This window comes from Eleutherodactylus coqui, chromosome 9 (genome assembly GCF_035609145.1).
Source record: "Eleutherodactylus coqui strain aEleCoq1 chromosome 9, aEleCoq1.hap1, whole genome shotgun sequence".
Taxonomy (NCBI): domain Eukaryota; kingdom Metazoa; phylum Chordata; class Amphibia; order Anura; family Eleutherodactylidae; genus Eleutherodactylus; species Eleutherodactylus coqui.
The window spans coordinates 110,487,658-110,513,966 of record NC_089845.1 but is presented as its reverse complement, the minus strand read 5'-3'; the positions used below and the strand labels follow the sequence as shown (position 1 = coordinate 110,513,966).

Genomic DNA, 26,309 nt, shown 5'->3' with positions numbered 1-26,309 from the left:
TTAACGTTTTTATTACATAAAATAAATAGCTCATTTATACAACGTTTAAAACAGTCTCATTTACGAGCCAGCAGAGCCCTTTTCCTAGTTAAGGCTGAAGGTTCCTCAGGTTTTTCAACAATTTTAGACTTCTTTGGAGTAACATTCATGGAATTTTTAATGCTAGAGAACAAGCCTTTTTTGGGTTTTGGTTCACCAGTGTCCATGGTAGACACGAGTTTCCTACTTTCATCCAGCTGTGCCCGAAGTTCAGTTACTGAAGCCTCCAGCTGAATAGCCCTCTCTGCCAGGCTCTGCAGACCTCGGATTTCCTGTTCCTGTGAAAAGCAAGCATGTCATTTATGATGAATCATGGCGAGGGTGGATGTTTGAGAGATAAGCTATGGATTTTCTGTGGTTGAAGTTTTGACATGTATTAGATGCAAAGTGAATGGATTTTGAGAAATTTCATTCCCCCCCCCCCCCCCTTCAGTAACAATTCATAGCGCAAGTTGACCTGCAGTGAAGGTTTTAAATCCACAGTAAGGCCATGCCTACGGCCAGGTCGGAATCCCGCTGCAATATTCTATGAGAGGCCTGCACAAAAGATTCAGGACATGCTGTGATTTTAACACCGAGAGTTTTCACACAGTTAAATCAGGGCTGTCTGCATAGGATTTCATAAACTAACGCAATCCTATGACAGCGCGCCATGGCAGAAATTCTGCAAAAAATTCCGCTGTGGAATTTTCAGTCTGTAAGCATTCAGCCCAAGTCAAGTTTATGTTGTGGATTCTCAGTGCAGATTTCACCTCTTCAAACGAGGGGGTGAGATCCACAGCTTTTGTTCCTGCTGCGGATAATACGCTGTGTGTGAATGTAGTCCGGCTATGCAGTCTTACCTTGATTTTCAAATGCTGCTTCAACATGTCATTTTCTTCAGTCAGTCTTCTTTCTTTCAGATCAGCTTCATCCCTAATATTCTGTATCTGTACCCTCAAACCAATAATGACCTGCATGCGTGAAAGAGGAAGGACATCAGTGAGTGCCTTTTAGAAAGTTAGTGGTAATCTGTGTAGTAAAAGCACATAATAAACATTGTCTGTTTACATCAGCATCCGATTTGCATTCTAACCACATTGGCGAGTAGTTGAAATGCAACTATAATAAAATATAGGAGGCTAGAAGAACGCTTAAAAAGGAGGGGCAGCTTCCCAACCACTGCTTCACTGAGAAATGTGGTATACACTTTATTTGTAGGCGAAAATGTGGTGTAAACCTATCAGGGGCAGCTTACTCCACTCACACCCCCCCCCCCCCCCACCCCTTTATAATTTTTTTTTTGCCTTCTCAAAATATACAGGCATTAACCCCTTGAGTGGCGGGTTTCCTACCTCCCTGTCGTGCCCACCAGGGCAGGTTTTTTTAAATGGTCTAATCATTGAATTTCAACTAATTTTGCAGTTGCGTCTCAAGAGCCATAACTTTTTCATTTTTCCATTGACATGGCCATATAAGGGCTTGTTTTTTGCGGGACAAGTTGTTGTTGGAGTGGATAGGAGTTTTGGAAAACTAAGCATTTATATCAGATGACACCTCCCCAGGAAAGAGGAGGGAAATGTATGCCATCTGCGAAGTTCCCCCTTAGATTTATGTACAAGAGGGATAATTCAATTGAAACCTGACTGAGGTTTTCCCTGTGTGTATACCTTGATATCTAATTGAGGTTTTGCCTTGACTAACAGGTGTGTAAGGCCTCCCTCAGGCGTTTTTGTATAGCGCTGCATTTTCAGCACTGAACTAAATGCTGTACAACACTCCAATTCATTTCAATGGGGCTGCTCAAACAAGACTTAAAGGGGTTGTCCCGCGCCGAAACGGGGGTTTTTTTTCAACCCCCCCCCCCCGTTCGGTGCGAGACAACCCCGATGCAGGGACTGAAAAAAAGAACAGCACAGCGCTTACCTGAATCCCCGCGCTCCGGTGACTTCTATACTTACCGGTTGAAGATGGCCGCTGGTATCTTCTCCCTCCGTGGACCGCAGCTCTTCTGTGCGGTCCATTGCCGATTCCAGCCTCCTGATTGGCTGGAATCGGCACGTGACGGGGCGGAGCTACACGGAGCCCCATTGAGAAGATAAGACCCGGACTGCGCAAGCGCGTCTAATTTGGCCATTCGACCATTTTAGACGGCGAAAATTAGACGGCACCATGGAGACGAGGACGCCAGCAACGGAGCAGGTAAGTGAAAAACTTTTTATAACTTCTGTATGGCTCATAATTAATGCACAATGTACATTACAAAGTGCATTAATATGGCCATACAGAAGTGTATAGACCCACTTGCTGCCGCGGGACAACCCCTTTAAGTGTTTCCAACACTGCGTTTTGAAAGCGCTGCATATTCTATTCTTGGCCGGTTTCAGCTGCGTCTCCCATTGAAATTAATGAGCTGCGTTTTCAGCACTGCTGAAACGCGGCAAAATTTTACTGCATTTTTTGGGAGTTAAATGCAGGTTGTTATGCCAGCAAGTCTGAAAGGGGGAAAACAAAACACAAACAAAAAAAAAAAGCTTTTCAGCTTGTGCTAGAAACAGCCAAAAAACCCACAGCCAACGCTGCTGAGAACACAGTAAACGCAGCGTTTTTGCAGACGCCTGTGTGAGGGAGGCCTTAAGGTACTCAAGCCATCTAGATTTGACCTGGGAGATAATTCACATTCAGAAGGGTTGACCTCAAATCCTGATTGTATTTTTTACTGGCATCTTTTGGAAAACAAAACCCCCTGCAGATTTGGCCACTGCATAACGCATTTTAAATACCTTCTACTTCACTGTCCCCCTCAAGATTAAGGGCCAACGTCTCAAAAGGTTGACATAGTACTATAGTTCAAACACTGCCAACGACTGAACTAATAAGCAAACAAGTTATGGTTAGTCATGGTTTGTGGGCATAAAAAACAAAAAAAATGCCCATCCAGTTCAGCCTATTACCCGCCAAATGTTGGTCCAGAGGAATGCAAAAACCCAAGTGACGTAGAAGCCAATTTTCCCCCATTTAAAGGGGGGGGGGGGGGGGGGGTGGAGGAGTCCTTCCTGCCTCCAATCTGGCAATCTGAATAATCCCTGGATCAACAACCCTTTTGAAGTTATTAATGATTATAACATTGTATCACAAGAGAGACATCCAGCCCCCTCTTCTACTCTTATCAAATTTGCCATCACCACATCCTTAGAGCACCGACTGTGGAACTCTTTGCCTTACAGTAAAGAACCCCCTTCTAGGTCGGTGTAGAAGCCTCCTTTCTTCTAGACATCAAGGGCGGCCCCTTGTCAGTCAGTCCTGGGTATAAATGGATGGGAGAGATCTCTGTATTGTCCTCTGATATATTTAAAGTTATTGGGTCACCCCTCAGCTGTTTTTTTTAACCTGAATAACCCCAATTTTAATAACTTTTCTGGGTATTGTAGTCAGCCCAGTTTATTACTTTAGTTGCCTGACTTTGTACCCAATCAAAATCTGATGTGTCCTTCTTGACTACTGGTGCCCAAAACTGTACACAATATTCCATGTGCGCAAGTTAAGCTTACAGTCTAAAATCCCCAAGTCCTTTTCCATGCCAGTGTTACCCAGTGGTAAGAGCAGAGGGGGGGGGGGGGGGGGGGGCAGAGAACACCACACACAAAAGCGACAATCGGGCTGTGTAAACAGGTAGATAACTGAAAGCCATCTCTAGCCCACTCTGTCTCCTTCACTGAAAGCACTGAAGCGATGATTGGTGGGTGCTTGTGTGCCCAACAGTCAGCCCAGCAATTATTTTTATGTAAAAGGACCTTTACATGCTGATTTACCCAGATTTGCTCATTAAGGAGTGAAGTTGACAGTGAAAGTCAGCAGCTTAAGTTGAATGCTGTTGATTTTAAGTCTACAATGCAGGTCAATTTCTGAAGTATGTGAAGGAGATTAAATCTCCACTTTACTGCTGTAATACCCCAGGTATTTTCACCTCTGCAAGTTTTGTGTTGCCATAATCGTACCCTATCACAGAATAGAGCGAGCGTGTCCTCATTACTGCATAGTGAACACCACAAAGACCAAACCGCACAACTGTTCAGTATTCATGCTCTAGTCCGGCAGCGTGAAGCCCAATGCCACACAGCATTCTAGGACAGGCTTCTCACAGGCTGCAGGGATGGTGGCCGTTTTATTCAATTCATGCAACCCCTTTTAAAAAATATGTTTTAATCCATGTATTTACAGCAGATTTGGAAGTTGGAGATCCTCAGCTTTAGAAGACTCCTTTAAATAGATTTTACCTTATCTTTCTCTTGACATCGCTTGGTCAATGCATCCAGGGCCACGGAGGTAGAATCTACTGATGAGAAAAGGTCATGATTTAGCACTTCCCTCATGAACTTGTGGTCTAGATAAATTTACAGAGTGGCCTCAAGAATGCCAGCTTCATTTAAGCGCCCATCTAGGATGCACACGACAGTTCTAGCCATATCTATAAAGGCTTGTATATTAATACCCTGTCAACTATATACCTGGGCTGCTGCCATCACCATCTGCAAGACGTTTATGCAGACCAAGCATAATTTCCAGTTCTTCTATTCTTTGGTCTCTCGCCTGAAATATAGTAGTTGGGAGTACATTTCAGATAAAATACCCCAAGAAAACCTTTATTCCTAATAAAAACATACCATATACCAACCTCAACTTTTTCTTGTTCAGCCTGAAACTCATCTAGTGGAACATAATCCGTCTCAAGTTCTTCCACTGCGTGACGATAGGCATGGTTTTTGATGGCCTTCTTGTACATTTCCAGCCTGTTTTCCAGTTGCTCCTCTGTAGTTTCTCTAAAGTCCTCAAACCGTTTACTAGAAATCACATTTCATAAAAGAAAAAAAAATAAAAGCCACATTATATAAGCTACATACAATAAGGGCAGGTTTACATGTGGCACTCACTGCAGAAACCTCTGCTATAAAGGGGAGTAATTTCTTACCGAAAATTCCTTTTTCCCGAGTCATCCTGACGGCAGACATGGAGGTTGCACCTTGACCTCGTAGGGACAGGAAGCAAGAGACTTTAAAAGGCTCCTCCCGTCTCCCATTCACCAGTGTCTTCTAAATTACTTACATGGACATGTCGCGGTTAACCAAGGAAGATATTTATTTGCTCCGAAAAAAAATAACATGGTTAGTTTCATTTGAACATAAACAAGAAGAGGGTAGCTTACCCGGACATAACACAAGATAATATGCACAAATTTTCCGCATAAAAGGAAATGTCCACCATAGGAGCCTCTGGGCTACTGGTTCGTGCCCGCATAAGCGTTAATATAAACGTGTGAATTTTTGGGAGGGAAATACGTGCCGTCAGGATGACTCGGGAAAAAGGAATTTTCGGTAAGAAATTACTCCCCTTTCCCGGCGTCATCCTGACGGCAGACATGGAGTATACCAAATTAACTCTTAGGGAGGGACCACTGCTTGCAGGACCCTTCTCCCGAAAGAGAGATCGGAGGAGAGGTCCGCATTCGGCCTGTAATGTTTTGCGAATGTGTGCAGGTTGGACCATGTGGCTGCCTTACAGATTTGGTCCGGCGTCGCCATAGCCCCATCTGCCCAGGAGCAGGATACTGCCCTGGTAGAATGGGCCTTGAGTCCTTCCGGGATAGCGCTGTTGCAGGACGGAGTAGGCCTGCTGGATGGTGGATTTTATCCGGCGGCTAATGGATCTCCTAGAAGCCGCTCTCCCTCTGCCTGGCCCCTGAAATTGAACAAAAGACAGTTAGCCTTCCTAAAAGGATAATGTCTGCTCTGGATAGCATAGGATGGCCTTCCTTGCATCCAGGCTATGGTAGTCTCTTTCCCTATCGTTTTGGGGATTTTGACAGAAGGATGGGAGAATAATTTCTTGCTGTCTGTGGAATTTTGAGGCTACCTTTGGAAGAAAAACGAGGGTCTGTTTTTTTTTTTTTTTTATGACCCTATCGTCCTGGCTTAATAGGTAAGATGTCTTACAAGATAGGGCCTGGGGCTCGCTTACGTGCCTTGCTGCTGTGATAGCTACCAGGAACACAGTTTTAAACGTGAGGAACCTAATCGGAATCTGATCAATAGGTTGAGGGGGTCTTTGCAGAGGCTTTGGAGAACTAGGTTCAGGTCCCATGGGGGGGAACTGTACTACGGCTAACTGACCTCATTCTTTCTGCCGCTTTCATGAACCTGCGGATCAGTCTATGATCCGCCAAAGGTTGGTCTAGAATGGCTGAGAGCGCTGCTACCTGTACTTCCAGGGTTCGTGGTCTCAGGTTTTTATCTGGAGGAAGTCCAAAAATCTCCGCCACCAAAGTGTCAAGATTGGAGACCTCCAGCCCCCTCCAGGAGAAGAATTTTTCCCCCGATCTTATTATAAGTAGCTGAGGTTACAGGTTTTCGGGACTGGCGTAGAATCGCGATAACTCTGGAGGACAGACCTTGTCTTAGCGTCTGTTCCTCAATATCCCCACTGCGAGGTTCAGTCTCTCTAGGTTGGGGCAAAGAACTGGGCCCTGCACTAGAAGGTCCTTCCTGGATGGAAGGCGGATTGGCTCCGAGATGGCGAGCTTTAGGAGCACCGGAAACCATGCCCTTTTTTCCCCAGTGTTGGGTGATCAGGATCAGCGTGATGTTGGTCTGCTGGACCTTCTGAAGAACTCTCGGGATCAGGTGTATGGGGGAGGGGGAAGGCGTATGCCAGACTGAAATCCCAACTATGGGAAAAGGCGTCTAACCCCTCGGACTTGTCCCTCGGATCTAGGGAAAATAGCCGGGACATTCTGAATTTTTGCTGCTCACAAACAGGTCCACCTGTGGACTGCCCCAGGTTTCTGTAATGAGACGAAATTCCTCTTGATTCCGAGACCATTCCTAGGGTCTAGGCCTCTGACTTAGAAAGTCGGCTGTCGGGATCTGGGATCCTTTGAGATGGACCGCTGTCAGATGGACTCGGCCCATCAGAAAATCGGGGCTGTTAATTTCAGCAGGTGAAAGTTTCTGGTGCCTCCCTGGTGGTGACTAAGTGAAACGGCGGTCCCGTTATCCGAGAAGATCCTAACATGCTCCCAGATGGCCCTAAGCTCTCTGGAATTTGAGGTCTAGGCATGCAATGTCGGACCCCATTTGCCCTGGAGCAAACGCTGCCCCACTTGCGCTCCCCAGCCAGGCTGGCTTGCGTTGGTGACTACGGAGATGAAGGGCTCTGTCACCCATGGGGACTCCGCCTCTAGGTTGCCAGTTGACCGCCACCAGCGGAGGGACCTTGTGACCGCTGATGACGCGGGCATTCTGCGGTCCAGAGAGGTTGTTGCCCCCCAGTTGCCCAGGGTGGCTCTCTGTAGCATCCTTGAGTGAGCCTGGGCCCAAGGAATAATGCCGATACAGGGGGTCATGAGGCCCAGGAGCCTCGTTGCGTCCCTAATCGTTATTTTGTTTCTTCTGGCCGCATTTCTGCGCTGCCAGCCTAAGGTTTTCCTGCCTGGGTGGAGGCAAAGACAAGATCTGAGACACTGAGTCTATCTGTACCCCCAGGAGGTCTTTCGCGTCCCGGGGAGAAGACTAGATTTAGGGAAGTTAATTATCCGCCCCAGTCTCTGAAATAGGGAGATGATTCGGCTGGTATCCTCTTTGAGGATCTTCGGCGAGGATGCCATTACCAGCAAATCGTCCAGGTATGGGACAATGTTTATGCCTGCCACATGGAGATGCGCCACCGTCTCTGCCGCTATTTTGGAGAATATCCTGGGTGCCGTTGAAATTCCGAGGGGTAGGCACTGGAATTGAAAATGGTGTACACGGCTGCCCGTCCTGATGGCAGACCGCAGGTACTTGTGATGTTCCGACAGGACTGGGACGTGGTAGTACGCGTCCTTTAGATCGACGGTACTCACAAAGTCCCCTCTTTTGATCAGAGTTACTGCAGACCTGATGGTTAAACCTTTTGTAGGTAATCAACCTGTTCAGGCCCTTCCGATTAAGGATCATCCGAACTGTCGTTCGGTTTTTTGATCAGAAATAGGGGTAGAACCCCAAGCCCTGTTCTACTGCGGGGACCTGGACTACCGCCCCCATCTGTAGCACCTTAGAAATTTCGTTTCTAAAGATACCCTGCAGGGCGGGGGATCGCGTGGGGGCCGGGAAAGCTCAACAGTCTGCCCCCCACCTGGTACTCGCCTACAGGGGAAGGGGTTGTCTTTGTTTTACTCCTGCCTCCTTTGGGGTAGGACCAGCACCCCGTCTTTCCTTTGCCTCGGTATGGCTTGAAGGATGGCTGAGGTTTGTAGGGAAATCCCGTTCTTGCTTGGTCCGGGAAACTGCGGGTCCTGTCGGTAGCTCTTTTTAGGATCTCCTCCAAGTCCGCGCCAAACATGTGCTGGCCATGAAACAGAGATGTTACACAGCCTTCCTTTGGAAGCCGTATCTGCTTTCCATGTTTTCAGCCAGACCGCCTGTTGCTGATCTAAGTAGAGGCATGCATTCCAGTAACACATTTCTAGAGGCCTTCTGTTTAATCTGGTCGTCGAGTTCCCCCAATCAGAGGAACATCGACCTTGCCACAGAAGTCGCTGCGACCTTGGACTTCAGCGTATAGGCCGTTGTTTGCCAGGCCCGTTTCATCAAGGCGTCGACCCTGTCCATCGGGTTTTTAAGATGAGAGGAGTCCTTGAATGGCAGGGCTGTCTTTTTGGCCATTATGGCCACCTGTGCCCGACGCCGCACGCGGCCGCACCGGCATGCCTGGAGGAGAGAGGCATCTGAGCCTATGGCCCGCCGCTCTCCCCAGCTGAAACCACTGCGCCGAGCTGTGGCAGGGGAAGGAGGGGACCCAAGGACCTCTGGTCCGCCGCTCCGACTGCTGCGGTGGTGAACCCCGGGCGGTCAGACCTGTGGCCCGCCGTGCTCCCGGACCGTGCGTAGATGCTCACGTCTTTCTCCGCAAAGCGGAGTCTCTCTTTATATTCGCGGGACAAATAGAGGTGTTTGTACGCGCAGCGCACTCATACGCGATTACTTCAGGGTATCATTAAACGGAAACACTGTGCGGTTCCTTGGTCTGAGCCCGCCGGACACGGCGTCCTGTACGGACCTTGGCTCGACTACATCCTCGACCTTACTTGTATCCCTGACTGCTTTGATCAGGTCAACCAGGTCCCCAGATGAGAAATAGTACTTTTTATTCTCATCCCTGGCGTCAGGGGGACGGTCAAAGAGTTCGCCATTTGACAAGTCGCCCCGGGATTGCTCAAATTGTGAGCTCGTTAGCGGTATGTGGCTCGCCCTTTTAGCGGCCCTTCCTTCCGCTGAGCTGGAGGGGGGGGGGGGATGAGAAGACTGGAAATTGATGCCCGGACCTCCTCTCTAACCAGGGATATAATATCTTCCCTGAATGCAGCCTGTTCATCCGTAAGGATCCTGGAGGTACAATCGGGGCATAGCGGCTTTTTAATATGCCTCGTCCAGTTTTTTTTTGTTTGTTTGTTTTTTAAAGACACAGAGCGCCTTTCCTGTGTTTTTTCTTTAGGTCCTGTTTAGACCGAGTGGATTCCCTGTCCTGCAGAACATACATGCATGCACATAAGGGAAACCACCCCCACAATGCTAAATCCCTGAGCATAACATTCCTGCAACAAGTAACACTTACAGTTTGCAGGGCTTCCATCTCTGGTTCCTTTGTAGTCATGATGCAGAAACGCAGACAGAACCAGGTAGACAGATAAATCCTTCCCTGAAGGTGTGCTGTCAGTGGAAGCTTGTCGGGGGGGTCTCCATTTTCAAATCTCCCGCTGTTCCGGGTCAGCTGACGGCGTCTGACGTCACCGCGTCACGCCGCGTCATTGGCTCCGCCCCCCGACGCCGCGCGCGGCCGTGCCGGCATGCCTGGAGGAGAGAGGCATCTGAGCCTGTGGCCCGCCGCTCTCCCCGGCTGAAAAACAACTCCGAGCTGGAGGAGGAAGGAGGGGACTCAAGGACCTCTGGTCCGCCGCTCCGACCGTTGCGGTGGTGAACCCCGGGCGGTCAGACCTGTGGCCCGCCGTGCTCCCGGACCGCGCTGACTCTCCGGAGGGGAGATGAGAAGGGAAGCAGCCCTGTGGACCGTCAATCCCTCCAGTCAGCCTGTTTGGAAAAGGGTGAGGGGGGAAAACAGCCCTATGGACCGTTCCCCCAGCTGTCAACCTGCAGCTCCCTGGAGGGAGCTCCTCTTGCATATCCCTGTAGGGACAGGAAGCACTGGTGAATGGGAGACGGGAGGAGCCTTTTAAAGTCTCTTGCTTCCTGTCCCTACGAGGTCAAGGTGCAACCTCCATGTCTGCCGTCAGGATGACGCCGGGAAAAAAGGCATTAGAGTATTAAAAGGTTTTCAGAGGAACAAAAACCATTGGCAACTTATGACTCAGGACCTATCCTGGGGGTCCGCTGCTCAGTACCCCACCAATCACCTGATTACATGGTCCTACGGCAGGCTGGAACTGACAAAGTGCTTCCCCTTTGAGGGATACCGCTTTCTTCGCCTTCCCAATCCAGGGAGAAGTTGGGCCCACACATTGCTTTGAGCCTTCATTATTTCAACATGGTTCCTTAGAGATCACAAGTCAAAATTGTGTAATAGGTCCTGGCAGGATTGTACTCAACGCACCAGGATGTAAACGCAGAGCCTGTACCATCCCCATGGTGGGAGCCAGCTGTTACTGCCAGCAGGCCTCCCATTGCAACAGTGGAGATACATAACAGCAATCCCCGCTGTTAACCTCCTATGTGCCACAATCTATAAAAATTAAGATTCTAAAAATTTTGGGAAGAAAGTTGTGGCTTTTAAAGAGTGGAGCTAAAAATCCCCCAAAGCGTTTTTTGGCCAAGATAGGTCATGTCACTAATGGGTTAGTAGTAATACAAATAGCTGAGGGCCACACTGCTAATATGTAGTCACTACAGAGGTTATTTGGCTTATAAATCTGAATAGGTTGGCTGTATGGCCTTAGAGTGAAATGGTTGTATTGCGTTAACTGCAGTTTACCATACTACTAAACCTTAGTTAATGTAACATAACCACGTCTACTTCATTGCCTTTTGTATACTACACTACTCGTAAGCAAAAGCCCACTTACCTCCACGTCTCATCCAGGTATACCATCTGCTGATACATTGCTTCTCCCATCTCTTTTCTTATCTGCATTTCAAGCACCAGCTTGCCTTGTCTTTCAGACACCAGCTTCTCCTTCAGTTCTTCGATTTTTCTCAGAAGATCCTGTGAATAGAAATACACTAATGTCATGAAGAAAGACAAAACCGTCTGGTGCCTCCTAAGGGTGTTGATACACGAGTGATCGTTGCAGCTACAGATCACAATTTACCGCTAGTAGGGTTGAATTTCCAAGTCTATCAGTCCGCAGTAAACTGTGTTGGTGGCAGCTGCTAGTTCATCCAGAACTAGACTGAAGAATTATAGCAGCCATTGAGCTCATTAATCTGTACTAGTTTAGAACTAGGCAATCTGAGCCAAAATGCTAGAGGGAAAAGTGGCATTGTCAAGGCAAAGTCCTTTGGGACATTACATTTGTGAAGCAACCATTTGTTACCTCTGCACTCAGGATTGAGATATCCACTTCCTCATCTTCATCCTCAGAGAGAAGATCTTCCATTGTCACGTTTGCCTCAATATCCATTATAACCTTGCCATCCTTCCCAACAATTCTTGGGCTCATGAAATCAAAGCTTTGGGGTTGAATGGTCTGCACAACCTAAAATTGAACATACAAAATATCAGGAGTGCTGTGGAGCTCTTCATCCATTACTTCAGTGACACATGCTGTCTGACCTTAACCCCGCTTACACTTAAAGATAAATCGCTCAAAACTCAGACAGTCGGGCGATCATCTTTGCATACTTTATAGTAGCTAATTAGCTACTATAGAATATGCAAGCGGAACGGGGCACCGTCACAGCCACTAATAGAATACAGCTATTTTGCATAAGAAAACAGATGTATTCTTCTCAGCGCTGACTGCTAGTGTTCCCACTAAATTCACAGGACACCGGCACAGAGAACCTTATAGGCACAGCTGGCTGATAACAGCCTGCTCCCTCAGTTCTAGCAAGCTAGAATTCAGCAATCAGCTACTTGTGTACGAGAACCGCATGATGTCCCTGCATTTAGACAGAACGAGAACGGCTCAAAAGACTGAGCGATTCTCGTTGTCTAAATTGGCCTTTACACTATTGCTGATTAGTTTTAGATGCTCATATTACAATGATACACAGAAAACAGAATAACCCAATGAATGCACATCATGTAACTACAAGAAACCTGTCAATCCTTGTTACTAATTATTATTTACTATACACAGTGTTATTCCAATCCTGAAGTGGTAGCATACTGAGAGGAGACTCCATCACCTTATGACTGGTGTGGGAGTCATCCCAATGACAAAAATGAAGAGGCTGCTTCCCCTCCACCTGGAAATTTGCACTTCTGGTCACCGAGTTATGACCGCTGGAATAGTAAAGTGGAAACAAATTTACTGGCTCTTAGGGCTAAAATTTGTTCTGTCACTAAGGGTTTAAAAACACTTCTAACCAAGTTCTGTGATATATTTACATTACATATCCAAACTACAGTAAATTACATTTCCCAGGTTCTCTTTGCAATTTTAATGTGACAGTTGAGGGGGGGCCCTTTACACAGTACGATCAGCTCAAACAAGGAGAAGACTAAATATTTTAAAGATAGGGGGTGGGGGGGAATTCCAGCAACTCAGGCAGTATATAGGATATCTTTTATTGCAGTAAAAACATTAGAACTTCCACTTTTCACTCCTATGGTTTACCAGCAGTGGGTCTCTGCTTCTGTGCACTCTGTGGGCTGGAACAGCAAGACTGGGGGAGCTGACAATTTCTATAGTAAATATTTAAGGTTTCACTTTGTTAAGAATGGCAGAACATATCAAGTTCTTCAGGCATCCCACGTTATACTTACTTGTTTAGCAACAGCAGAAAACTTCATAACATGTAGCGTTTCATCGTAAGTAGAAGCACACTGATTGATATTCACAATCATACAGGCTTTTCCCTTTCCACAGAAAAAGGGCTGAAACAGTCTGGTGAGTTTGCTTTCCCTAAATGGGACATAGCTGGCCTTCCTAGAGGTGAAGAGCATGTAGAGTGTAAAGCATTCTGCATTTATCCATTGCAGACCAAGAACTGCATTATTCAGTAGTACATCATGTCCGATTAGCTCCCAGAATCCAAGAGGCTATCTGGCAGACATGCATTTGTAGTACTGTATGGGCAGGTGCGTTCACAAGACTTACTTTGGGTTCTGGCCCTGCTTCAGAGCTGCGATGCATTTGCCAAGGATGAGTAGAGAGTTATTTATATTCCCAGCTTCTTTCAAGCGGTCACCAACAGTTTGTGTTTTGTTACAACGTTCAGATCCAGCCAAGTCACACAAAGACATTCTACACGAGGGACACAAGACACGGTTGTTAAGCATCAAATGTGCCCGCCAGAAGCATGGAAACACTGGGCCCTCTTTAAAGGGCCTGAAATATGACAGCGTTGTGGCTGATCAATGGAAGTCCCAAAGTTCAAGAAGTTACTTCACCGAAAGTTGCTGTGTTTTCACTTACTCTGACACTCCAAGAACGCTCGGGTCGTCACCATGGCTTAATTTAAGAAGTCGAATGGTAAAAATACTGTGACTGAAAATAAGAGATTAGAAAGACATTACTATAGAAGCACACAGCTTTTGTTTTTTTAAACATTTTAACAATGTAAAGGAACATGGCAGACAGACAGATACAAAACGGACTCTTCCTGATGCAACCCGAGGATGTGTGTTCTACACAAGATTTCTATAACCCTGTTAACCACTTCCCGCTCCAGGGCGCAAGTTTACATCCTGGCAGCAGGGTACTTCCCAGGACGCAAGTTTACGCCCTGTTGCGGGGATAGCGCGAGCTCATAAGTGATCTTGCGCTATCCCGCAGCGGGAGCTGGCTGTCAGTCATAGCCGGCCTCCCACTGCAACAACGGGGGTGCATCGGAGATGTGCCCCCCCCCCCCCGCTGTTAACCCCTTCCCTGCCGCGATCCATGTAGATCGTGGCATGGGTAGGGTTCACAGAGGGAGCGTGCGCGACTGGTTGCTATGGCAACAGGACGCCAGATACCGGCGTCCTGTATTGCCGTAGCCTGTGATCGCTGTATAAGCGATAAGGCATGGCAGGACAGAAGTCCTGCCATGCCTTATCACAGCGATCAGTGCTGTGCTTTAAGTCCCTCATAGGGACACAAATAGTGTAAAAAATAAGTGTACAAAGAAAAAAAAAAATGTAAAAAGTAAAAACCCCTTTGTGCTTTGTCATAAAAAAGTAAAAAATTAAAATTTCACATAATTGGTATTGTCGCGTCTGTAACGATGCGTCCAATATGTTGCCCACAGAGCTCCGTACATAGAATAAAAAAAAATTAAAAAAAAATTACAGGACTTTGAATGCAGCGATTTAGAAAAAAAAACAAACAGGGGTTTTATTGCAGAAAAGTGGAAAAACCTAAAAAAAGTAAGAATTTTGGTATCGTAACCGTACCAGTCTGCAGAAAAAATGTATTTACTGATTAACACCAAAATCTATGGCAGAATTGATATTGTTTTTATGATAACAGGGAGAGAAAATGCAGGTTATACAATATAGTCTATGTACCCAAAAATGGCACCATCAAAAACTACAGTTCGCCATGCAAAAAATAAGCCCTTATACAGCCGCGCCGACGGAAAAATATAAAAAAAAAGTTATGGCTTTTGAAAAATGGAGATGAAAATCCACCAAAAATCGTTGAGTCCTTAAGCCCAAAATAGGCCATGTCCCTAAGGGGTTAAAGGAACGCAGAAAGTCTTCCAAAGAACAGGTGTTAATTTACTTCTGAGCCAGTCTTAGACATATGAGTGGCGGCTGTGTGTCCATCTATTGCCTACGGGAAACTGCCTTCTGCAGCACGTTGTCCTAGGGCGTATTTACATGAACCGTTTGACTGTACGGTCAAGACTAGATTAACCCCTTCCAATCCAATTTGTATCCTGGTTTTCCTAGGGAGCTTACTCTTCTGCTATACAACGGCGCTATTTGCTGGCTAAAGCCAGTACTGCATGAGGTGACACGTTGGATAGGCACCGACAGCAGGGAGGCTGGCCATATACAGTAAGAGAACCCCGACGGATGTCTTCCAACATTGGAGCTGTACAGCTTTAAATCATAATGTCTTAAGACGTCGGACAGTGGATTGGAGTGTTAAAAAACACGCCGCTTTATGACAGTTATGTGCCATATAGTCAACCACCATATCATGTAAATACACCTCTAAAGTCAGAACTGCGAGAAAGGAAGAATGTAGGCAGGGGTGTTTGAGTGGCTGATCCATTAATACTGAAGAGAAAAAAAAAGTGCTCTTTTGATAAGATATTATCAGAGTAAAAAATGATTAACTGGATCTTGCCATCCTGAACACTTAAGCCATATTCCCCTCCATGGCCTGCAACTAATTGCCATGACCCCTGCTTGCCAATTTTCCCCTACTGGAATAAAAGTATCTCAGAAACAGAGCAGGAGTTCCCAAATCACTGCTGAAAGTGCATGCATTATTTAATTAGGGGCACAGTGGTGATTTAAAAAAAAAAAAAAAGTGGGGGACAGATTTAAACAGTTTTATCTTAAAAATGTAGTCCTGCAGCAGTTTAGGAGTCTTCTGGTAATGGTCAGAGGAATCCATATCAGTTTTTCCATTCTGCCTCAAAATATCTGCACTGAGAAGTAATTTGCACACAGAATTAGGCCTTTTCAACAGGCAAATCCATGTACAAGTTCACAGGAGCAGATTCCACATCAAGTAGTAACTTGTCACTTTTCCGTACATGGATTTGAAATCCATGTATGGAGCAAATTTATATAAGAGTTTTTGCACCCTATAGAACAGTATTCATTCCCAATTAAAAACAAACCCAAAACAAAAAAAAGGGATGCAGATTTGATGAGGAATCAATTGCAAAAATCCATTATGTGACTATACCCGTAGGCCTTCCTTATACACGAGTTGTGTTAAGTGCCGCAATTTACTTTCGGCCGCAGCTCAGAGTGGAGTTTAGCATACATAAATCATTGAGATGGTGCGCTAAGTGGGCGAAAATAGAACAGACACCGCTCCAAAAATCTGCCATCTGAGCGGTCCCATTTACAAAAAAAAAAAAAATGGCAGCGTTATACTGCGATTGGTGGGGTGCTGAAAGTGCCATGCTAATCACGGCAGGGAAAAAAAAAAAAAAAAGGGTGAGGGAGGCCTTCTAGTTTACAGTAGTAAAGTCTGCCCGTCAGTGGGACATGGCAAGATTTAAAATCCCAGCTGAATACACACTTCTCACCTTCTACTGGACTGCTGATTCATTTTAGTAGATGCTAAACTTCGATTCTTGTTGCCGATTTGCAGTATTTTACAGGCTTCTTCTGTGCTACTGATATTAAACCACTTCAAATCTAACAAAATGGAAAGATTAAAATCGAAGTCAATATATACTTAGCCAGAGAGTCCATAAAAATAATTTATCATATAGACAGGGTTTTAGTTACATATGATAAAGTCTTGTCTCAACATGAACACAAGCAGTAGCTGCACCACATGAAAACTTTATACTAAGCTAATAGAAAGTGAAACAGTAGCAGTCACTGAAGTTAAGTGGCTCAGTGGTTACCACTTGCCTTGGCACCAAGACTGAATTGATAAGCACCTGGATGGAGTTTGTATATTCTCCCCATATTTACTTGGTTTTCCTCAGTAGAGGCGGCAGAGTTAAGGAGCCTTTAGGGTCGCTGATGGTTGTCAATGACTAACCACCACCCCCTCAGGAGATTCCAGTTTCTTCTAAAATGGCACAAGACATACCTATAATTTAACTGGCTTCCTATAAAATCACTGTATGTACAAAAATTTAGGCTCTGTCCACATCTGTCATGGCTTCCGTGAAACAAGCTGCAACATGAAGACCCAAACACTTCCTGGGACTGATTTCAATAGGTTCCTCAATTATTTTTAACGGAAAGCATTTCACTACACATTACAGTATTCTTCCCTTCAAATATGACTACCTACAATGCAGCCTTAAGGCCCATTTACATAGGACGAATGTCGGGCAAACGATGCCAGACACTCGTCCATGTGTCTTCGCTCCTGTGCTTTCACACAGAAGTATCGCTGGCTCTGACAGACCAACCAGCAGGAAGTGTAGCTAGCAGCCTTCAGTTCTGAACGACTGCCATGTTAAGTCAATGGAAAGGAGCGGGCGAGTGCAAGGAGAGAAATATCCTCCAGCCTCCCTGCTGTAAGCCAGCAATACTAGCTCCTGTGTAGCAGCTCAAGAGCTATTTTGTGCGAGGACGAGTGTCAGGCATAGTTTGCCTGACATTCGTCCAGTCTAAATGGGCCTTTATTTAAATTTGCTGGAATCCATTTGTGGGTGTTCCAGTGTCAGCATTTTGGCTGCCACTCACTTATTTTCCAGTGAGGACTTAGATCACATCTGTGGAAATATGGTGGAATTCAGAATTTTTTATTACAAGTTGGAAGCCATTTGCGAGTGTTACGCACAGTCAGTAGCCATCCTTGGCTGGCACTCAGTTTGGTTTTCCACTGATTCAGAGTAAATCCATAGACACAAGGTATTCTATAGGAGGGCTTTGGATCTCCAAGAGGGTCCATAGATATATGGTGGTACTAAGGTGGGTCATGTAGTTCATTACTCAATCTGACTAGCAACTGTATTACCCAAAATAGGTATCCACCAAAAATCTAGTAAAGTGGCCTTTGGGAAACACAATATCGGATGTCTTTATGGTCATGGTAGATTTTCTTCCAACTTTTCACCATAATTAATTTTCACTTTGGATGGTACCCGATGCGACACTTTCTGGTGATGGACTTTCACTGAAGGGGCCTCTCCCAAGTGTAGCATCATTTTTAGTGGTAAGAATCTAAGTCAATAAAGGTTATTTTTTAATCCTATTCTGTGATGAAATTTTTGAGGCAATTAGGATTTTTTTCTGCCTTCTGCAATTCCTCATAGAATTATACAGCAGGTTTAATTCAGGGCTAATAAGTCTTACATTTGCTTAGGACAGCCTGGGAAACATTACCTTTCACATACGATGTGCCAAGCTGATCATCACAGATCTTCAATGTTGGCCTCTTTTGGTTCTTTGATGCAGAGAACTGGTCTAGTAGATCATACACACACTCATTGTAGATTTCAAAAAAGGAAACCCAAGCAGAGAACTGATTTTGGTCACTACCTCCTAGAATTACAGATTATAATAGGCGAGAATTGAAAGTACACAGGGTTTTAAAAGATTTACAGAACATAAATTGCTTACCAAAAAAAACAAAAAACTACTGTTATCTTAATTTACCTTGATCAGCAGCAGTATCATTTTCAGAAGCCATACTCTGCAGATTACCAGAACTTAGAGCAGTTTTTGCACCATCCTAGAATGAGAAACTGAGCATTTACTACTGATTGTTCAACTTGCAAAGGGAATCCTAGGGCTAGATTTCCACACTGTGCTAACATGTATTCAAAACCCAGCCTAATGAGCTGAAGTGTTTGGGAGCCATTAAGCAAGCACCAGTGGTCACTACCAACACTTTTATAATAGCACCCTTTAACTACCATTAAAATCTAGAGCCAGGCAACAGTAACTGACAAAACATCCAAATCTCTCATAAAATAAACTATATGTATATACTCAGCTATAACATGTGTTTCCAGCAGATGGCATTCTACAGCATCTGTTGACTGACCAGGATATAAGGCTGCTCTAAACACAATCCAAGTCTCTATCCTGTAAACTATGGAGATAATTCACAGCAGCTCTGCAGAATTCCTTTAACTTTGCTGCCACCTTGTGGTCCGCTAACAATATTGCACCTGAAGCTTCACAGTTCCAAGCACAGACCTCTTTTAGGCTGGAAAGAAGAGATGCTTTCATGGCTTCTTCGTGCTTTACTTGGGCATGATCCAGTTTCATAACATCATTGCCAAGATAGGGCTTCAGATTCATTTTGACGTATTGCCGACCTCTAATATGATCAAAGACCACGTCCAGTGATCTAGGTAGAATACCTCCATCTTTTGGTGATCCTAAAAGGATAGAAAAATGTTTAGCGCCAAATACGTGCTTAGAAAGACCAAGAGAATATTCTAGGGCGTGTACAAGAACCTTCTGCAGACCTTTCAGAAAACCTGTTCTGTGTGGTATGACTAACTGCATGTCTGACAATGTTTAAAAAAGGTTTTCTGGGCACAAAATGGAAATGTTGAAATCTAGGAGGTACAGCCAAGTAGCAGCAAACTGCCTTTTATCTGCTACTCATAACCCTTTTGGTCCCGTGCAGCTGCTGATCTGCCGCCTTGTTTAAATGCATTACTTCTGCAGTAAACAGCAATAGGCTTACCACAACTTCCAGCATACATAGAACTTGTCTCCCGGCCAGCACTGTAGCGCCGCCCACAGGTCCTACAACTTGGGCTGCTTTTAGACAGAACATTTATCATTCAAACAAGCAAAAGTCAATGATAATCGTTTGATCCAAACATGAACCAACAAACAATTGTTCACACATCCATTTTGTGCAGCCATAATCATTGGCTCATCGACTTATCATTCAGTTTAAAGAGCAATCGTTCAGTCCTTCTCTTATATAGCAAATGTGAGAGACTAGACAATTTTTCATGTAAATGAGCCAACAATGTATCCTCCTGTAGAAACAGGCTGCACAGGAGCAAACAAGCCAACGATGACAGAGTTCACTTGTTTAAGTGATAAAATCAGCTTGTCTAAAAGGGCCCCAAGATAGTATTGCAGTTACTACCCCTTACTCAGCAGACAGAACCTTCCTGCCCTCTGAACTGCACACGGCTCCTGTCCTCCCATCATGCATGGTTCACAGAATGTTGGAGGCCACTGACAGAAAGTAGCAAATGCAGACAAGATGTTAGAGAAAGTGGAGATATTCTAGATGGGTTACATGACAGAAAGTAACTAGACCAGGTCCAGTAAGCACAAAATGACTTCTTGTGATGTACGAGAGTTTTAAATGTTACTGTGCCCAGAATACCCCTTTAAGTAGCTTCCCTCATGCCACTATAACAGCTGACCTTATGAGTCAAGTGCTCCACAAGACCTCTGAAGGTTTTGTGTGGTACCAAGCGGTTAGTAGCAGATTCTTCATGTCTTGCAAGTTACAGGTTTTCCATCCCACAGATATTGTTCAGGGTTGCCAGACTAGCACTGACTCATCAAGGCGTTACTCCACAAGACTTCTGAATGTGTCCTGTGGTATCTGATACCAAGATGTAAACAGCTGATCCTTCAAGTTCTGTAAGCTTGGAACCTCCATGGATCAGACTTGTAACAGCACATCTCACAGATGCTTGATATCTGAGGAATTTGGAGGCCAAGTCATCACCTTGAACTTTGTCATGTTCCTCAAACCATTCCTGAACAATTGTTGTGGTATGGTAGGGAGCATTATTCTAGTGAGGCCATTTAGGAATACAGCTGCCACAAAGGCATGCACTTGATTTGCAACAATGTTTTGACAGGTGCTACATGTGGCTGTTGCCTTCTCATGAATACCAGCAGCCAAGGCTTCCCAGTAGAACATAGTTATGAGCACCATGCTGATTCTGCAGATTCCCCAGGGCACCCTGTTGCCATCTCTTCCCCAAGTAAGAGATATACATGCACTCAGCTGACCACATCACACAAAAAGAAAGTGATCCACCAGACCAGCTTTCTCAGTGGTCCAGTTTTGATGCTAAAGTGCCAATTTTAGGCACTTTCAAAGGTGAACAGGGGTTAGTATGAATACTCTGAATGGTCTGTGGCTACACAGTAAACTGCGATGCACTATGTATTCCGACACCTTTCCATCATAATCAGCACTTTGTTTCTCAGCAATAAGTGGTATAATAGCTCTTTGGCAGGTTAGCACCAGACAGGCTAGCCTGGCACAACCTGTTATCCACTCACAGGCTGTGCTGTCCTTGGGCCACTTTTGGTAGTTACCAATCACTGCATGTGGGGGACCCCACAGAACCTAACATTTTGAAGATGCACTGACCCAGGCAGCAATTGTAATAAGATAAGGTTATTCATTTTACCTGCCAGTGGTTTTAATGTTAAAGCTTAGTGTAGATTATGTCTGAGCTCTGTGTTTAGAATATATACCAGGAAAGGCTCTCAAGCTACTGTATACCCATACAGTGACACCCTGGAAATTCTTCCCAATACATACTGCTAGTATACATTCTGCAGAGAGCCTAATGGTTGAAGACTATGCAGTGAAACCCAAATAAATATTTTGATGAGTTAGACCAAAGTGTCAGTATTAACGTGAGTGTTGCTTCACTGAGGTTACACTAGGTTAAATACCTTGAATTGTAAAAGTCTTTCCAGCATTTGTGACACCATACGTGAAGACGAGTCCATTCTGCCCACTGGCAAAAGAGACCACCAAGTCTTTCATTGTGCCTTCAAAAAATTCTGCTTGTGTTGTGTCCTCACCAAAGATCTGCAAAATAAAGCATTTTTTTGCCAATATTGAAGGATGGTAAAGTGGTTTGTCACATTACATGACACTTCCTAGCAAAACCTCTTAAAACAATTAAAAAAGGAGTTTCCTAAATACACTGCTCAAAAAAAAAGGAAAAGAAAAAAAAATAAAAAAGTTAAGGGAACATACGCTCACTGATCTCATGAACACTGGTCCTGTGTCTCTTGTCCTTACTACAGCGTTACAGAACCCCTGCAATGAGGAGGCGGCTGAATGGAGAGCTGGTCACACAAGTGCAATAGCACGCCATTCACTTTCAATGGGACTGCAGAGGTAGCTGAGTGGGTGCCATTTGACTTATTCCATCAGCCTCATTGAATTGAATGGAGCTAACTATGCATGCCCAGCCAGCGCTCCATTCACAGTTTCATCACTGCAAGGAGGGGAAAGTGGGTGAAAAAAAAAAACTTCATAATCTTGCTAGTGTCCTTGTCACTACTGGTAGCATAAAATGGTACCTACAGCCCAATCAAGTTGCACAGGTTATCCTGCTCCTCCTGGATGGCTTATCAATATTTGCAGTCACAAGACGACGTTTTTCTGTGTCCCCAAGCAGAGTCTTAAGAGCATGGAAAAGATACCAGGAGACTGGCTGTTACATGAGAACTGGACAGGCTTGTAGAAGAGCTTCAACCCAGCAGCAGGACTGGTACCTGCTCTTGTGCGAAGAAGAACAGGAGAAGCCCAGCCACAACCCAATTGGCTCTTCGCCTTTGCTTCTGACCAGAATTGCTTCATGACAAACGTGAGAATCCCCTTAGTTAAAACGGCAGGAGAGGTAGGGTGGGTCTAAGTGACATGATTGGTGACCAATAGTGTTATTAGTGGGTTTTAATGCAAGTTACTACATGACTCAAGTAGCACTACTTACCCTTGTGAAAGTAAACTTATGCACAGACTGCCCAATGCCACGTTCACAATTTCTCATTGCAGAGGAGTCTTTGGGAGCACGCAGAGCCACAATGTCAGAGTTTTCAATAGTCACACAATCCTAAAAATATAGTGGCACATTAAAGGAAACCCCATAGCTTGATTATTCCCCACTGAAACATTAAGAGGCAGCGGCATCTTTTTCCTCCAAAGCTGTAGTCCGCAAACATAAGCAATTGCCAATAGTGCAGACATACATACCAGCAAGTCTGAATAGCTCCAGAGTACAAAGACCTTACCATTTAGGCTCTGTTAAATTAATAGTATCCATAAGGATCCACTGAATGAATGGCATAGCAAAGCTCTGGCAACACTGCAAGGAGTCCATGTAAACTAAGCCCTACAGTAGGATTACATACATTTTGGAACTAACCTGGGATTCGTTGCTTGCAAGCTCTGTCTTTGAAAAAGGTCGCACTCTCAAGTACACTTTTAGCGACTGCGAAGTCGGTGTATTCTGTGTAAGAGGAGCAAGAGAGGAAGAACTATGAAAGAGGTTGTGCAGTTGTAAATGCTTGGTTGCCCATCCTGAGGCCAGGTCACCAATAGTAAAGCAGGGGTTTGTAACCAGGAACCCTCACTGATCAGCTACTCTCTGGACTGTTACACTCATGTAGTGGCCCGCCTTGGTATTACAGGCTGAAGTTTCCAATGAAATGAACGGGAAATGTGCCTTAAATACCAAGCCAGGTCACTGCAGTGGGAACAAAGCCATCTGCTTCCTGCAGAAATCAACTTTGTAGACCAGCCCAGTGATCAGATGATCATCCGGAGGTCCCAGGAGACCGTCCTGTCCAATTTCCTATTGATGACCTGAGAATAGTTCAGCAATAGTTTACCTTTGGACAACCCAATAAACATTCTGCAAATATGTTTGAACTATGCATACACTGGAATAACTTATGGCATGAGAATTAAGAATTTCAGCATTTCCATGAGACAAGTATTAGGATCCACTGCATTTGGCCAGAATACAGATTTTCTAGTTTCTAATAAGCCTGAGGTGGCATCTGAGTATGTACAGATATGACGTGTCATTGAGTGCACAGAGTATGCGAGATCGTCACTACTGAATGAACATGTCAGGGTCTGAGAGGTAAGTGGAGACGTTAGATTAGCGAATGTGATGAGTCTCCCTACAGAGGCGTTTAGAGCACAATTAAAAAAAACTGTAGATCTTGCCGATTAACCCAATTGTCGTGGTAGTAGTGCATTCCAGATAGTGGTGGAGCTTGAGAAAAAAAAACCCACTCAGAGAGGAGTGAAGCTTGAATTAGAGGACGTTAGATGGAAATCACTAGAACACAGTAAGTGTAGAGTCCTAGACTGAGATGAGGGAGGAGTTTAGGGTGGCGCAGCACTGTAGAGAGCTTTATGGACGGCAGCCATTAGTTTAAGTTGTATCCTAAAGTGGCATCAGTGTAGCATCCTCCTTCACAGCTCCACCTAAGGGTACTTTTACATGGAAGGACTGTCAGATGCTGAAGTTCCAATGATAATCACTCCTGTGCTTTCACACAAGAGCAACAGTTATTCAGTAAATGGAGGTGAAGCGCTGAGGACCTCTTCTGGCCGCCCGCCTCCGTACACTCTGAACAGGCAGCTGTTCAAAGATAAGCGACTGCCCATTTACACTGCGTGAGAAGTCGCCCATTAGTTGTTTCAGTGAGCTGAAATGAAGCAACTAATGAGATTAGTAAATCAGCATCCTGTTAGGTTCCACTTTTACACGGGACAACTGTCAATCAAAAAAAAAAGAAAAAAAACCTCATTTGAGCAGTTTTTCAACCTATTGTTGGCCCATGTAAAAGAACCCCAACCCCTCTACTGTACATAGGAGAGCAGAATAAATGGTGAAACACATGGCTACAGGATTTGACCATTAGTCTACATTCTTTGTGACATTAATGGGCACATAAACTGTATACATAATAAAACATTTGCATTGTTGCTGGCCTCATTTTCCAGCGTAGGCTAGGGTCATACTAGCATCAGGACTCCGTTTGGCTCCTTTCTCAGTGATGCAGCACATGCTGGGCCCAGACAGGGCCATTGACGATTATGGTGTCAGTTTGGTATGTGGGAAGACGTGTCGCTGGATGAGACAATGCAGCATGCTGCTCTATTTCATACCAGATCTACGGTGATGGCTCCAAATAGCCACTGACGTATATGACTAGCCGTAGCAGAAAGTAGTGGGCGTACAAAGCCTTCACTCTTTTGCTGCATGACTGAAAGGTGGGATATTGCAGAGGACTTACTAGTACTGAGGAGTCCGAGGTAAGAGTGTCTCTTGTAGCATCGCATGTTGATTGATCCTGCAGAAAGCCCTGTTCTGCAGGCAGCACCACACTTTCTTCCCTTGCGTCCATCAGGGTGGGATTTAGACTTAATGGAATTTCTGCCTGAGGGGAAAAATAAATTGATTGATATAGATATATCTAAGAGTGAAGCTGGCCTACAGCCACAAAAATGGTTAGGCATTGCTGAAACATGGCGGTCATGTAGCAAAAATGCCGTATGCAACAGCATTATAAAGAGCTGCATCTGTAGATTTAGCATCTCCTAATAGTCCTAGTCACAGTATTACAAGTCAGGGAATGAGTCTGGTACCCACAGTCATTAACATTACATCAGAGGTGTAAGTCTGCAGCCCCCAACCATCAGGACTCTTCAGACAAGTCCACTACATGGGGGAAAAAAAAATAAAAAATGAACACATACGATAATGAACTCCGTCCAAGAAAGAGAAGCCACTGCATAGCCAAATTGTGCGATTCCTCTTCAAGAATTACTATTACTTTCTACGAGACCCACCACAACTGGATGCCATGTAAGCACAAGGCAGGTTACGTTGCAGACCACAAAGAAAAAAAATTAGGAAAATAGCAAGAAAAAGGGTCAGTTTTTCTTTTACTGCCCAAAGTTGCACCTGTGTGAGTACAGCCCAAGGAACTTAAGGTGCTACCTGGACAGAATAGTTACTAGGTCATACTTCGTACAGGTCTTATGGGGAAAGCATTGCACTGCACTTAGCGCAACATATTGCAGAGGGATCTCCTCAGACGTTCACAAGAGATGCTGCAAATATCAGATGTACAGACTGAGCAAAGATGCAAGTGCCACCTGTTGGGAAAATCAGGGTTCCCCAATGCTGTTTGCACTCCGGAGTACAAATGTATGCCGTGGTAGTGGCCAACACTTAGGTGGGAGTTCCAGAAGTGAAGACCCCCATCAGGCATTCATGGCATAGTCTATTGAGATATTTCCAGTGAGAACAAACCTTGAGGCCTTTAGACTAGAAACTGGTTGTGTGCCCTTGTTCTACGGCACACAGGAGATTTGTATAGTGGATGCATTCCGCTCAGAGGTTTGCCTAGACTGGATACAACTAACCACTTCTAGGTTTTTGATGGTAAACATTATCATTCACCAACGCTTAGGCCGGCGTCACACAGACAAGGAAAATTGCGCAAGATTTGTGCGTTGTGAGACAGACATGAACCCCGTTCTTTTGAATGGGGTCATACACGAGAGATTTGTTCCTGCAATGCAAGAAACCAATCGCAGCAGATCCCATCTTGCAGCGCACCCTCATATTGCATCTCCCATTGTTTTCAATGGGGCCGTCAGTAGCATCACACGGTATTATTGTATCTTGACACCACCAGGCACTGCTGGTGGAATCAAGATTGACTGGGAA

General features: G+C 45.0%; 1 protein-coding gene across 1 annotated transcript; it reads right to left on the bottom strand.

The window, feature by feature from the left end:
- On the bottom strand, nt 1-25,003 carry LOC136578329 (kinesin-like protein KIF20A). Its single transcript, XM_066578310.1, has 18 exons — nt 24,868-25,003; nt 22,980-23,063; nt 22,548-22,667; nt 21,496-21,634; nt 19,015-19,199; nt 18,469-18,544; nt 18,196-18,354; nt 16,431-16,542; nt 13,649-13,720; nt 13,331-13,477; nt 12,997-13,159; nt 11,600-11,761; nt 11,129-11,268; nt 4,694-4,859; nt 4,527-4,608; nt 4,296-4,351; nt 882-992; nt 1-317 (listed from the first exon to the last, which is right to left on the bottom strand). Exons 1-18 carry the CDS (start codon nt 24,976-24,978, stop codon nt 57-59), a joined length of 2,346 nt encoding a protein of 781 aa, XP_066434407.1. The 5' UTR covers nt 24,979-25,003; the 3' UTR covers nt 1-56.
- Between the last annotated feature and the right edge of the window lie 1,306 nt (nt 25,004-26,309).